The sequence below is a fragment of the Zingiber officinale genome, chromosome 1B (genome assembly GCF_018446385.1).
Source record: "Zingiber officinale cultivar Zhangliang chromosome 1B, Zo_v1.1, whole genome shotgun sequence".
NCBI classification, from domain to species: Eukaryota; Viridiplantae; Streptophyta; class Magnoliopsida; order Zingiberales; family Zingiberaceae; genus Zingiber; species Zingiber officinale.
Window position 1 is genome coordinate 117,774,058 of NC_055986.1, and position 12,256 is coordinate 117,786,313.

A 12,256-nucleotide genomic window follows, 5' to 3' on the forward strand; every position below is an offset into this window, starting at 1 on the left:
TCTTGCTTCAACTCTCCTATCTCAGTTGAGGATTACTACAAAAAGCTGTAGCAATGCTCTTAATCAGCCACTCCAAATGTAAGTCAATATTTCAGCATTTCCAAACCTTCTTACCATATTTCTGAATTTTATCTCTGTTTCTTCACTGTTTGTACAGAATTGGGTAGCTTTCCTTCAATTACAAGAAATAGTCTTCCTTGATATCAATTCTGAATTACTGCGACTCAGAATTTCAGAAACTTGACACTTCTAAATCCTGTCCAGCAGGTTTGTAAATACATGACAAGCAACCAAACACCATTTGCAAGAGCTTCTTTATCTCTCTTCACTCTTTTGATAGTTATGATATCATCTTGAAGTGTTTCATGAGTAGAATGATACATTTGCATCCATAAAGATCATATAAGAAACTCCATCACAGAAACCTGCACAGATCATGTTTCCAGTGACTGTCTTCCATATTCTTCATCTTCACTATTTTTGTATCAAGTACTAACCCTTTCTTCCTTATTCCCAGATTAAATGATGTCATTTCCAAGTGCTTTACTAGTGAAATGATACCCACCAATTGAATTCCGAATTCTAATCTTCAGTAGCTACAAATGCCCACTGTTCCGACACCTTTGTATCTAGATAGAATTTCAGCATTCATATCACTTATCTCACTTGTGCCATGAAAGGTAGTATACCATTTGTTTCTAGCTTGTTCTTCAATTTCAATTAAGCTTTCCTCATTTGGCTATTGCATTCCAATTATTGATACAAATCTGATACAACTTGCACCTCAATTTTCAGCTTTGCACTTCAATTCTGCACATAAATCATGCATATTTCCATTCTGCCGATTTCCAGAATTCCAAGCTGTTCACAGTTCAAAATTTCACTTCCTCCTCCAAACAAAAGAATTCAATCAAAACTAACACCTCCCCCACATTTAATCTCTTGTCCATTAAATCAATCAAACTCATCAAGAATTCAAACAAAACTCCCAATGAAATAGAGCAACCAAAGGTAATAAAAGGATAAAATGCAAGAGGGAAATGTTTAAAGAAAATAATAAGGAAAGGAATTAGAAAGTATGAATGGGAACAAAATTGACTAAACCCTCAATTTCCATGCACACATATGCTATTGTGACTTTGAAAAGAAGCAAAGCAAGTTCTAGAGTTTTAATTGCTATGAGTGCATGCCACACAAAATAAAATAATGTTTAGGCTTAAAGTGGTCCTCTCTAGGTATTTTTATATGCAAACAAGCTCAATTAATCAATATAGAATCCACCACCAAATTAACCAATATCATGTGAGAAAAGCATCCAATCATGTCACATGACCTAAAATTGTTGATCAAATTTAAGAGACTTTTACCATCTTAAAAGTATTACTTAGAAAATTCCCATGAAGACTTTTATTCAAATTGAAAATGCTATGTACTAACAAAATGCAAAGTATGAAAGTAAAATGCAAAGTATGGAACTAAAGAACGTATAAAGAATTTATTAGAGAAAAAACTAAACACAAAGCATGAATTTAAAAATGCAAAAGAAAGCTAAATTAGAACCAACTCCCCTTCATTCCGGTGGTCGAAGAAGATTGAGAAGAATAATCCATGCCGGTAGTGGAGTACTTTTGGTTCCACTCAAATCCTTTTTATTCTTCATTTTTCCTTTCAAAGCTTTTTCTGGAGGACGAAGGCGGTTCAGTTCAAGCATCCACTCCGGAAGCTTATGTTCTCCTACAACATCAATCAAAGAAAACGTCTCCCACACGCATGTGAGGTAAAAAGAAGATAGGAGAATATTAGTGTGGGTAAAATATGTATCAAGAAATTAATCACATCTAATAAAGTCAACAATTGGTACCTCAATGAAATTTTCTGATAAATCATAAGAAAAACTCACCTTTTCATGTTGAAAGGTACCTGGAGTGGTGATTGTTACCTCCTTTTCATCATGATATGACTCAAACTGTGGTTCTGGTGATGGTTCATCCTCATGTAGTGATTCTTGGGTACTTGGCTCCATAGCACTAGTCCCTACACTTACATCTTCAACTCTTGGTGATTCTTGAGGTAATGCTTCCAGTAAGCACTCCCCTACACTTAAATCATCTTCAAAAACATGTTCAGAACCTGAATCACTAGCAACATCTTCAACAACAACATCAGTAGGATCAGAAATTTGCATAATCACATAATCATCACAAAAAATACTAGAAAAATCATGTGAATTAATGGAAGTAGGGTCAGGCCTGACATAATCGCTACTTTCCATCTCTCCACTGGAGTTTTGTGCTTGATTGATGGATGATGTAATCTGATCTAATTGAATCTGTATGTTCTGTATCCTTGAAAATTGTTGCTCTTGATGTTCGATCATTTGTTGCATCATCTCCCTGAGTTTCCATGTTGATTCATCCATCTGAGGTTCGTTTTGTTGAAAAGGTTGTGGGATAAAATTTGTTGAAACTTCTTGAAATCCATATGAACTCTGGTAGGTAGGATATGGCTCAATAAATGGTCCTTGTGCACTTTCGTACCTGAAACATGAAATATCCACCTAATTACATTAAAACCATTTGAAAATGACTCATACCTATTTTGTTGATCCAAATTTGGGTAAAACTGATACTCAGGTTGAAAACACTGATAACTCTCCATTCCACCTTCAAAATTCTGAAAATATGGATCCATGCTAAAGAAATCTCTTATTCTTTCAAAACAACACTACAAATCTCCCGATAAACTATTTAAGTTTATTAAATTGTTAACTAAGGATTGTTGTAAGTTAGAAAAAGAAATTAAAAATTTAAAAGTAATACTAGCTAAATCTTGCCCTTTAGAAGAGCTAAACAAATTAAAATTAGAAAATGATAATTTAAAAATACAAGTAAATAATTTGAAAAACCATGCATGCTCATCTAATACAAATGTTAGAAAATTTAATAATCTAAATTGGTATTTTAGATACCACAAGGGACAAATTAGGAATATTTCAAAAAGTTGTCTCTAAAAAATTTTAAGTTAATCTGGTAGGCTGGAACCTATATTGGGTTCCAAAGTCCTGTTTCAATTGAACTATTAATTAGATTTAGAGCTTTCAGCGAGAAAATTAGATATTAAATTTCTTTATAAGGCTTTGTCTAAGAAAGTAGTTGTTGCTCCAATAACCAAGAAGGCCTAGTGCCTCGCCACTGCCTGGAAGCCAAAATATTGAAATAAAATGTTTAATTAATTTTCTGATAAAGCATTAAGATTGAAATTTAATAATGCTTAAAAAAAAATTTCAAACATTTTTTTTGGAAATCTTTCAAAAATCGTTTTTATACTTAGAAAAATTTTCTTGCGTAAAATTTTTACTTAACAAAATTCTCAAAAATTATTTTTGCTTAAATTTCTTTTTACTCATAAATTATTGAAAATTCTTGCAAATTTTTAAAAGTAAAATCATTGAAATAATTTTCAAAACTTTCTAAGTCTTAACCCTTAAATTTTGTCTTGAAACCCCATTTTTTTATGTGATCAAAGGGGGAAAAGAAAAAGTATAAGTCTAGGGGGAGGTAGACCAATTTTTTTTCTATAATTTCTCTATCTTTTTTTGCACTTTATTGCAATATTAGTTATTTCTTTTTATGTCTATTTACCCTACCTTAACTTGGGGTGCTCACATCAAAAAGGGGAAGATTGTTGGAACCCCAAGGTTATTTTAGTGTGATCAACAAGTTAAGTTAGGTTTTGTCGTGTTTTTAACCTTGTGCTTAAGTGTGCAGGAGCTTGGGAGCACAAAGTGTCGAGCAAAAGACGCTGCTAGCGAGAAGGACGGCACGGGAGGGAGCCGACATGCTCGGTGTGTCTGAGGTACGAGGTGCTGCGGAAGAGTACGCGGGCGGACGAGAAGGAGACACGCGGCGTTTCCGAGGGACAAGAAGCCGGAGCGGAAGGTTGCTCGAGAAGGCTGAAATTGGGTTCCGGTGAGCCTTATTTCGATTGGCTGAAATCACCCAAGCAAGCGGAGCCGGAGCGGAAGACCCGGACCGAGGTGAGCAGCACCGGAGCAGAAGGCCCGGACCAAAAGTCAACTTAGTTGACTTTAGTGGCCCGAGCGCCCGGAGTTGACTTTTGACCAGGATCGCGTCAAACACGATCCATTACGAAGGGGATAAAATTTTATCCCCTCCCAAGCGCCTGAACCCCTTCCAGGCGCCACAACCAAGACTATAAATACAACGTTGGTCCAGAAGCTTCATATAATCTCAAGCATTAGCATTCCAACACTTGTACGCTTTCCTTTAGAGTTGAGCTTCTATTTCTTGTACGTCATTGCTGTAAGAGGTCTCTCCGCCCGAAGGAGATACTAGTGCGACACTTTCTTTGGATTAACAACCTCTCCGGTTATAACCAAGTAAACATCTTGTGCCTCCTCTTTTCTGTTTTAATTTATTGCTTTTATTTTATGCAAGTGTTCTGTTGAAAGTTTGAGAAGAGTTGTGTTTTGTTTTTACAGGGCTATTCAACCCCCCTTCTAGCCGGCCACCGCAATCCAATAATAAGGACATTTTTGCTTGGTCATCATAAGAGTGTAAAGACATCTCCCTATCTTTGACGAAACACAAGCTCCGCATACCTCTTGACACTCGACTAGTGAAGCAGAGAAAGAGGGATTTCAGTGCGGACCAAAATCAGATCATCCAAGCAGAGGTTAGCAAATCGTTTGAGGCATGGCACGTTCGGGAAGTGCAATTCCTGACTTGGTTGGCCAATGTGGTACTTGTTGCTAAGCCTAATAATAAGTGACGGGTCTGCATCGACTTCCAGGACCTTAACAAAGCATATCCTAAAGACTGCTATCCACTCCATCACATTGATTTGATGGTTGATTCCACTGTTGGGAGTGAGCTAATTTGCATGCTAGATGCCTACCAAAGATATCATCAAATTTCGCTCGCTCGAGAAGACCAAAAAAAGGTTACCTTCATCACTACCGATGACACATTTTGTTATAATGTTATATCGTTCAAACTAAAAAATGCAGGAGTGACTTATCAAAGGTTCATGGACAAAATCTTCAAACAGTAAATCAGAAGGAACATTGAAGTATATGTGGATAACATTCTCATAAAATCTATCCGATCGACTGATTTAATTACGGACATTGAAGAAACTTTCGACACTCTACAGGAGTGTGAGCTTAAGCTAAATCCAAGCAAATGCTTGTTCAGAGCCAGCGAGGGCATTTCCTCGGATACATAGTTACTAAGTGGGGAATTAAGGTCAATCCCGAAAAAGTCCAAGCACTAAAAAATATGGCTGCATCGTAGAATCTCAAGGAAGCCGAAAGGCTAGTTGGTTAGATTATTGCGTTGTCCATATTCATATCCCGGTCAATTGATCAGACGCTGTCTTTCTTCAAAGTACACCGTTGAGTGGCCAAATTCCAATGGAATGAAGACTGTAACAAAGCCTTTGCTGAGCTAAAAGAATACTTTGGAAGGCTCTCCTCCCTCTCTAAATTTGAGCTCGGAGAGTCGTTATGATTCTACTTATCCGCAACACACGAAACCGTGGGATCAATATTGGTTAAGGAGGAGAACAATGTGCAGAAGCTAGTGTACTTTCTAAGTCATTTATTAAAAGGCGCTGAGTGGCAGCTCTCGAAAAACTAATCTATGGGTTAGTCCTTACCACCCACCGATTGAGACTTTATTTCCTCTCTCACCCAGTTATTGTCCTCACCTCAGTACCTTAGGTAGAGTACTGATCAACTCAGAAGTTTCAAGGGGGCTAATCAAGTGGACAATGGAGTTAGGCGAGTATGACATACAATACTAGCCTTGCACAACCATTAAAGCCCAAGCTTTAGCTGACTTTCTAATAGAAGTTCATAATCAAGAGTCAGAAGGTGCTTGGAAGATATATATGGATGGGTCCTCGACTCGGCAAGGAAGTGGGGTGAGAGTCTTATTATTATCCCCAAAGAAGATGTGATGCAATTGTTCGTCTAGCTAAACCTCAAGACATCTGATAATGAAGTTGAATACGAAGCTCTATTGGTCGGACTCCAAGCAACAAAGTATGTGGGAGCAACTTGAATAATCATCCACTCGGACTCATAGTTGGCAGCCCAGCAATTGGCAGGAAATTTTGAAGTCAATAGTGAACGACTCAAAATATACATAGAAGCCTATAAAAATTAAAAGAAGGCTTTTTGGAGGTCACCCTATAAAAAAATCACTCGAGCGTACAATCGGAAAACAAACAAGTTAACCAAAATGGTCAGTTTCCTATCCAATTGGGTTTAGGATAAATTTGTGGCACAGACATTGTTAATTGCTCAAATAGACCTAGAGGTTAATGAAGAAGAACCTATCGATTAGAGAGATTAAATCATTTCTTATCTGCAACACGAAATTCTGCTGAGCGACATGGAACATGCTTGGGATATTAAAATCAGGGTTGGCCGATTCACTCTAATAGGCAATCACCTTTATAAATAGACTCTCTTTGCTACTATTAAAATGCCTCAGTTCTGATGAAGTTAGCTATATCCTGCAAGAAGTTCATCAAGGTTGTTGTGGTAATCATGCTGGTGGTTGTACACTGGCAAGTGAAGTACTCTTAGCTAGGTATTTTTGGTCCACCTTGTAAGTCGATGTCGCTCGATTGGTGGTCACCTGTATTTCTTGTCAAAAATGTCAAAACATACCCCACTAGCCGACCAGATTCTTGAAGACATTGATAGTCTCTTGCTCCTTTAATCAATGGGGAATGGACATCGTGGGTCCTTTCTCAATTGCCTTACTTAGAACAAATTCATACTAGTGGCAATAGATTATTTCTCCAAATAGGTGGAGGCCGAAGCACTGACTAGGATCATGGAGTAGGCCGTCATCAATTTTTTGTGAGTTAACATCTTGTGTCGATTTGGGATTCCTTACTAGCTGGTTTGAGATAATGGGCGACAATTCTAAGGACGCAAGATCAAAGAATGGTGTGAGGGATTTGGTATTCTTCAAGGCTTTAGCTCTGTGGCATACCTTTAAAGCAATGGTAAAGAGGAAGTTATCAATTGGGAAGTTATTCGAGGGCTTAAAACCAAACTTGACCATGTGAGAGGAAATTGGGTAGAAGAACTCCCCGACATACTATGGGTCTACTGAACTACTCCTTGAAAAAGGATGGGAATGATACCGTTCCATTTAGTCTATGGTAGTGAGGCAGTAGTTCCGATTGAGGTTGGCGAAGAATCCACTTGGCGACTGCTCTATGATCAAAATAATGTCGATCAACGCCTCGTCAAATTAGATATCATCAGCAAGACCAGCGATCAGATAGTCGCTCGACTAATTACCTATTAGCAAAAATGCGACAAAACTATGACAGGCGAGTGGTCCCTTATTCCTTTCAAGAGGGTGATCGTGTTTGGAAAATGATCAAGCTAGTCAGAGATGTCGGTAAATTAGAACCCCAATGGGGAGGACCCTTCAAAGTAGTGTAAAAGCTTACCTCAAGAGCATACTCGTTACAGGATACAAATAGTAAAAGATTGAACAGGTTGTGGCATGCAAATTATTTACAGATGTACCAGGCCTAAGAATACTCTTCAAAAATGCTTGAGGGTGGTAGGTTGTAAAATGTATTTTTTTTCCATCTCTTAGTGAAAAGTATGAAAATAAGCTTGCTTGGCCCTGCAATAAAAAATCTTCCAAACTCTTGGTCCTCGACCAAGTTATAACTGTGGTCCCCACGCACCCGAACGACCATCCAATTGAATAAAATCCCCAAACTCTTGAGCCACTAAGACCAAGTTATAAGTGTGGTTTCTCACATGTGCCAGTAAAAATTTTCTAGACTCTTAGTCCTCGATCAAGTTATAAGTGTGGTTCTCTAGACGCCCAGACAACCTTCCGGTTAAGTAAAATCCCCAGACTCTTGAGTCCCTAAGACTGAGTTATAAGTGTGGTTTCACACACGCTCAAGTAAAAATTTTCCAGACTCTTGGTCCTAGACCAAGTTATAAATGTGGTTCCTCACATGCTTGAACAACCTTCTGATCAACTAAAATCCCTAGACTCTTGGGTCGCTAAGATAGAGTTATGCGTGTGGTTTCCCATACGCCCCAGTAAAAATCTTCCAAACTCTTGGTTCTTGATCAAGTTATAAGCGTAGTCCTCATACACCCGAACGCCCATTCAGTCAGATAAAATCCTCAGACTCTCAAGTTGCTAAAACCGAGTTATAAGTGTGGTTTCCCACACGCCCAAGTAAAAATTTCCCAGACACTTGGTCCTCGACCAACTTATAAGTATGGTTCGCCACACACCTGAACGACCTTCTAGTCGGTTAAAATCCCTAGATTATCGAGTCTCTAAGACCGAGTTATAAGTGTGGTTCTCCACACGCTCTAACGACCTTCCGGTCAGTCACAATCCCAGTCTCTTGGTTTGTGACCAAGTTAAAATCCCGGACTCTTACACCTCTTGGCCAAGTTATAAGTGTGATCCCCATGTGCTCATTCGCCTCTCTGCTCGGCACTCGCCTCACCTGTCTCTCTGACGACATCCACCTCGCTCACCGCTCGATCACACTTGCCCACTCTCAACCCGATCGACACTCATTCATTACTCAACAGAATGTTTACTTAGTCCTTCAAAAAAAGACAATCAAACACTTAGTCTGACAAAAAACATTGTACAAGTAGGAAAAAATAAAGTACAAAAAACAACTTATGAGGGATCAGGGAAGGCATCGTCAAGAACATTATCCAGAAGTCGATGAATTGTTTAGGAAGATTCATCGTCAAATATCCCACCTCCCTTAATTGCTTAATGGCCTCATCAACTCCATAAGAAAATATTTTGATAACTTGGCAGCCAAAGTCAGGAGAGCGGAAATAGTCAAGTCTAGTTGCCTCCAACCACCCTGCTTCTTTAGTCTTATAAGATATCAGCTCGGCTTTTGTGACTTCTAGCTTGACACTCCCAGCTTCCAACTCAGCTTTCTGAGTGGCCAAGTCCTTTTGGTATTTTCAAGAAAAACATCCTTGGCCACCAACTTGGTTGCTTTCCCTACCAACTCAGAGATTTAGCTGCTAGCCTCTTTCAACTTCACAGTGAGGGTTTTGGCTTCGTTTGTTTTCTTGTCCAAGTCGGGCATAGTCCTCTGCCTCCTAGTTCTCTCATATTTGAGCCATAACTCGTAAGTTTGTAGGGTGGATTGTACTTTATGCAAAGCCAGAGACTGGTTGGCCACCTTCTTTCTCTCCTCCAAAAGGGCCCTCTCGGTCTACACCAGTCATTCTGCCTAGACCACCATTTTTTCTTTCATCTTGGCTACCTCTTTCTAAGCCTCTTGTGATTGGGGGTACTCGAGCAGATTCTAACTCCTCAACCTTCTTCCTCAAGTCCTGATTCATCTGGTCGAAGACAGAAAGAATCTGACAAGGGGATAGCCCCGACGACCAAAATTGGGAAAACGACAAAACGTTAGTCTCATTAAAAGGTGCAACATGTAACAAAAACACTTACTGTAGTTACATCCTGGGCAAATGTGTTTACGAAGTCGGTCAACATCCGGTTGAGAGGTCGATCCATACCTTGCGCCCAGGCTTCAGCCAATTTTCCCTTCAACTGCACCACATGGTTGAGCCGGGGCACATCGGAAAGAGAGCAGGTCGGACCTCACTGAGAGGGAATGGTAAAAGTAACAATGATTTTGAAGGGGGCTCCCACCATCTGAGAGGAACTAGACCTAGAAGAAGATGACTCTTGTACTAGGTCGATTGGAGGGGGAGGAAGAGAGGAAATCGGCTGAGTGACTATTGGGTTATCGGTTAGGGAGAGTCTGATAGAATTTGGCTGCTTGGGGGATCCACCGGAGTAAGGTTGGCCTCCTCTACCAGTTTCCCTTCAACAATCATTGAAGATTCTCCCCGAGCGAATAGTGGACGCATGGAGGATGTCTGATCGGCTGGGGTTGTCGGTCGGCGCCTTTTTCGATTAATCCTCAACAGCTCATCTGATTTTGTGGACTTGGAGGAGATCCTTACTAGTACCATAGAGGGGCAGAGCGGAAGCATTTCTCCCATACTAGTAGCTGCATCGCTAGCCGCCCCGCTAGCCTCACCCTCAACACCGGCTCCTTGATTGTCAGAGTCGATTGGCTGAATGTCTCGCTTAGCTAAGATGGCTTCACCATGCCTGCTCAACTCAAATTCATCAAGCCTCATTGTGTTGCTTATGATGGCTTTCCACATGGTTCTCCCAGCAAAAGAAAAAGAGAACTTCAGTTAGCAATAATAGCGAAGTGCACGTGTTTTTCTTACGAAAGGAAAAGGGCAGCCCATCCTCAATTGGACTCAACCCAAAGATATACATAATACTCTCTTAAAGAAATTTGATTATGTCAAACTTCAGACCAGATAAGGCCTCTGAAGCAAGCAGATAATTAGGCTCTCAAAGAAAAACATCCAATTTCAAAAAGGGAGGAAGATCTATTTGTCAACCGGTTGGCCATTGAAAGGGAGAGGTCGGTCGGACAAAGAAATAATGAGATTTCTAGCCTTTATTAGATTTTTTTTTTTAAAATACAACCTTCGGTCGGGCTTGGAAAATAAAAACCCCCTCCTATGTTTTTTTAGGATAATAAAAATAATGAAAGATATGAGGCGACAGGGGAACTTAGAACAGTTTGAATATAATAGTGATCTCGCACAGTAGCCGAATCGGGTTTGGGGCCAGCTGTTGAAGTGGGATATGAAAATATTGGGAAATAATAGTAAAAAAGTCAAGGACTCGAAAGCGAAGGTTACCTATAAATTGATCACTAAAAAACATAACATAGCTGGGAGGAGGAGGGGACGGTCAAGGATATTGGGGATAATAATATGAAAGTTTGTCAGAATATTATAGATTAGCTTCATCTAATCCACCTCCCCACCATTAATATCAGAAAGCATGATGGTGTACCACAGAGAGGGAATGTGCATTGAAATTTCAAGAGTCATGGAATCAAAACGAGGAGAGCAAGCAAAACATAAAGAACTTACAAAAGAAGGTGAAAGTAAAACGAAGATCGAGGGTGGAGAAAAATAGCCAATGGAGGACAACGACGGGAGAAGATGAAACGGAGGCCTTTACCCTAAACCGTCACAACTTATAAAGCCCTTAGGGTTTTTCAAACTCACCGTCCGATTGCAAGGACAAAAAAGCAAACCAGAAGATCATGACTGTTCAGTTTGAGAGGCGGTGGAATTCAAAATGTCAAACATCTCTATCAGAGACGTGGGTAAGACGCATGTCGGCACTAGAGGAATGAGCATTTATGATGGATACGACAGATGAATTATTATCATAATACGCCCTCACGCATATCGCCGCACCTTACCGAGCATTTATGGCGCTTGCAAAGCATATCATCTCCCATTATCTAAGCTTTTATGAGGTCTGATAGGCCATTTTTCGAGGAAGATGGTAGCAAAAATGGTTTGAGGATAAGACACCAAATGCTCGATCAACTCTTGTTAACCAAAGTCTGAGTGACACAATTCACTTGATAGTATTACTTGGCCATTTCATGAAAATAGTAAAAGCCAAAGCAAATAAGAAAATGTTGATTGACAGTCACAAAGTTCAGAGCGACTACACTAGGATAAAGCACCACAATGAAGTGTCAGTTGGCTCCAATTAGCTAAAAGCCCTGTCAACCTTATGAACAAATGGCAAGTATACAATCGGGTGTGGTTGAAACTCACTATGAACTTGGTCTAGTTAGTCGGACTCGTTGTTGGTGCAACCTTAGGTCAAAGTTGATCTGGTTGACCAGACTCGAGTTGACTTGACTCGAGTTATGTTTTGATGTTTGACAAGTTATGTTTGACGATGTTTGACGTGAACAAAAAAGTTTTATCTTGATGTTTGACAAGGATACAAGCTTGGGAGATTGTGGGTGCAACTCGTGGTCAAGGTTGACCCGGTTGACCCGAGGTGAGTTGACCTGACTCGGAAAAGTCCAAGCAGGGAGCTTGGCACGGGAGAAAGTCCAAGTATGGAGACTTGGCACGGAGAAGTCCAAGTATGGAAGTCACACATGGAAAGACCTGAGAGGGCTCGGAGCTCGCTCTCCTGACCGTGGTCGAGAGGGCTCAGGCCTCGTTCTGGACCGGATGTGGAAAGTCCCGTGAGTGAAGCCGGTGAAAATCCTAATGAGTGGCTAGGTGAAAGTGAAAGTCCCGTGAGTGAAGCCAGCTTAGAAAGTTCCGTGA

The 12,256-nt window shown here is 40.1% G+C and overlaps 1 protein-coding gene across 4 annotated transcripts in view; it reads right to left on the reverse strand.

Moving 5' to 3' along the window:
* Positions 1 to 12,256, reverse strand: part of LOC121975142 — a 54,766-nt gene that overhangs the window by 23,400 nt on the left and 19,110 nt on the right. For 2 of the 4 annotated variants that reach the window (XM_042526599.1, XM_042526613.1), the window contains exon 8: positions 2,477 to 2,537. The exons of the other annotated variants lie outside the window; for them this stretch is intronic. In XM_042526599.1, the coding sequence (XP_042382533.1) occupies positions 2,508 to 2,537 (30 nt within the window). In that variant the 3' untranslated portion in view covers positions 2,477 to 2,507. Of the gene's footprint in view, positions 1 to 2,476; positions 2,538 to 12,256 lie in introns of those variants that run through there. 4 annotated transcript variants of the gene reach the window in all.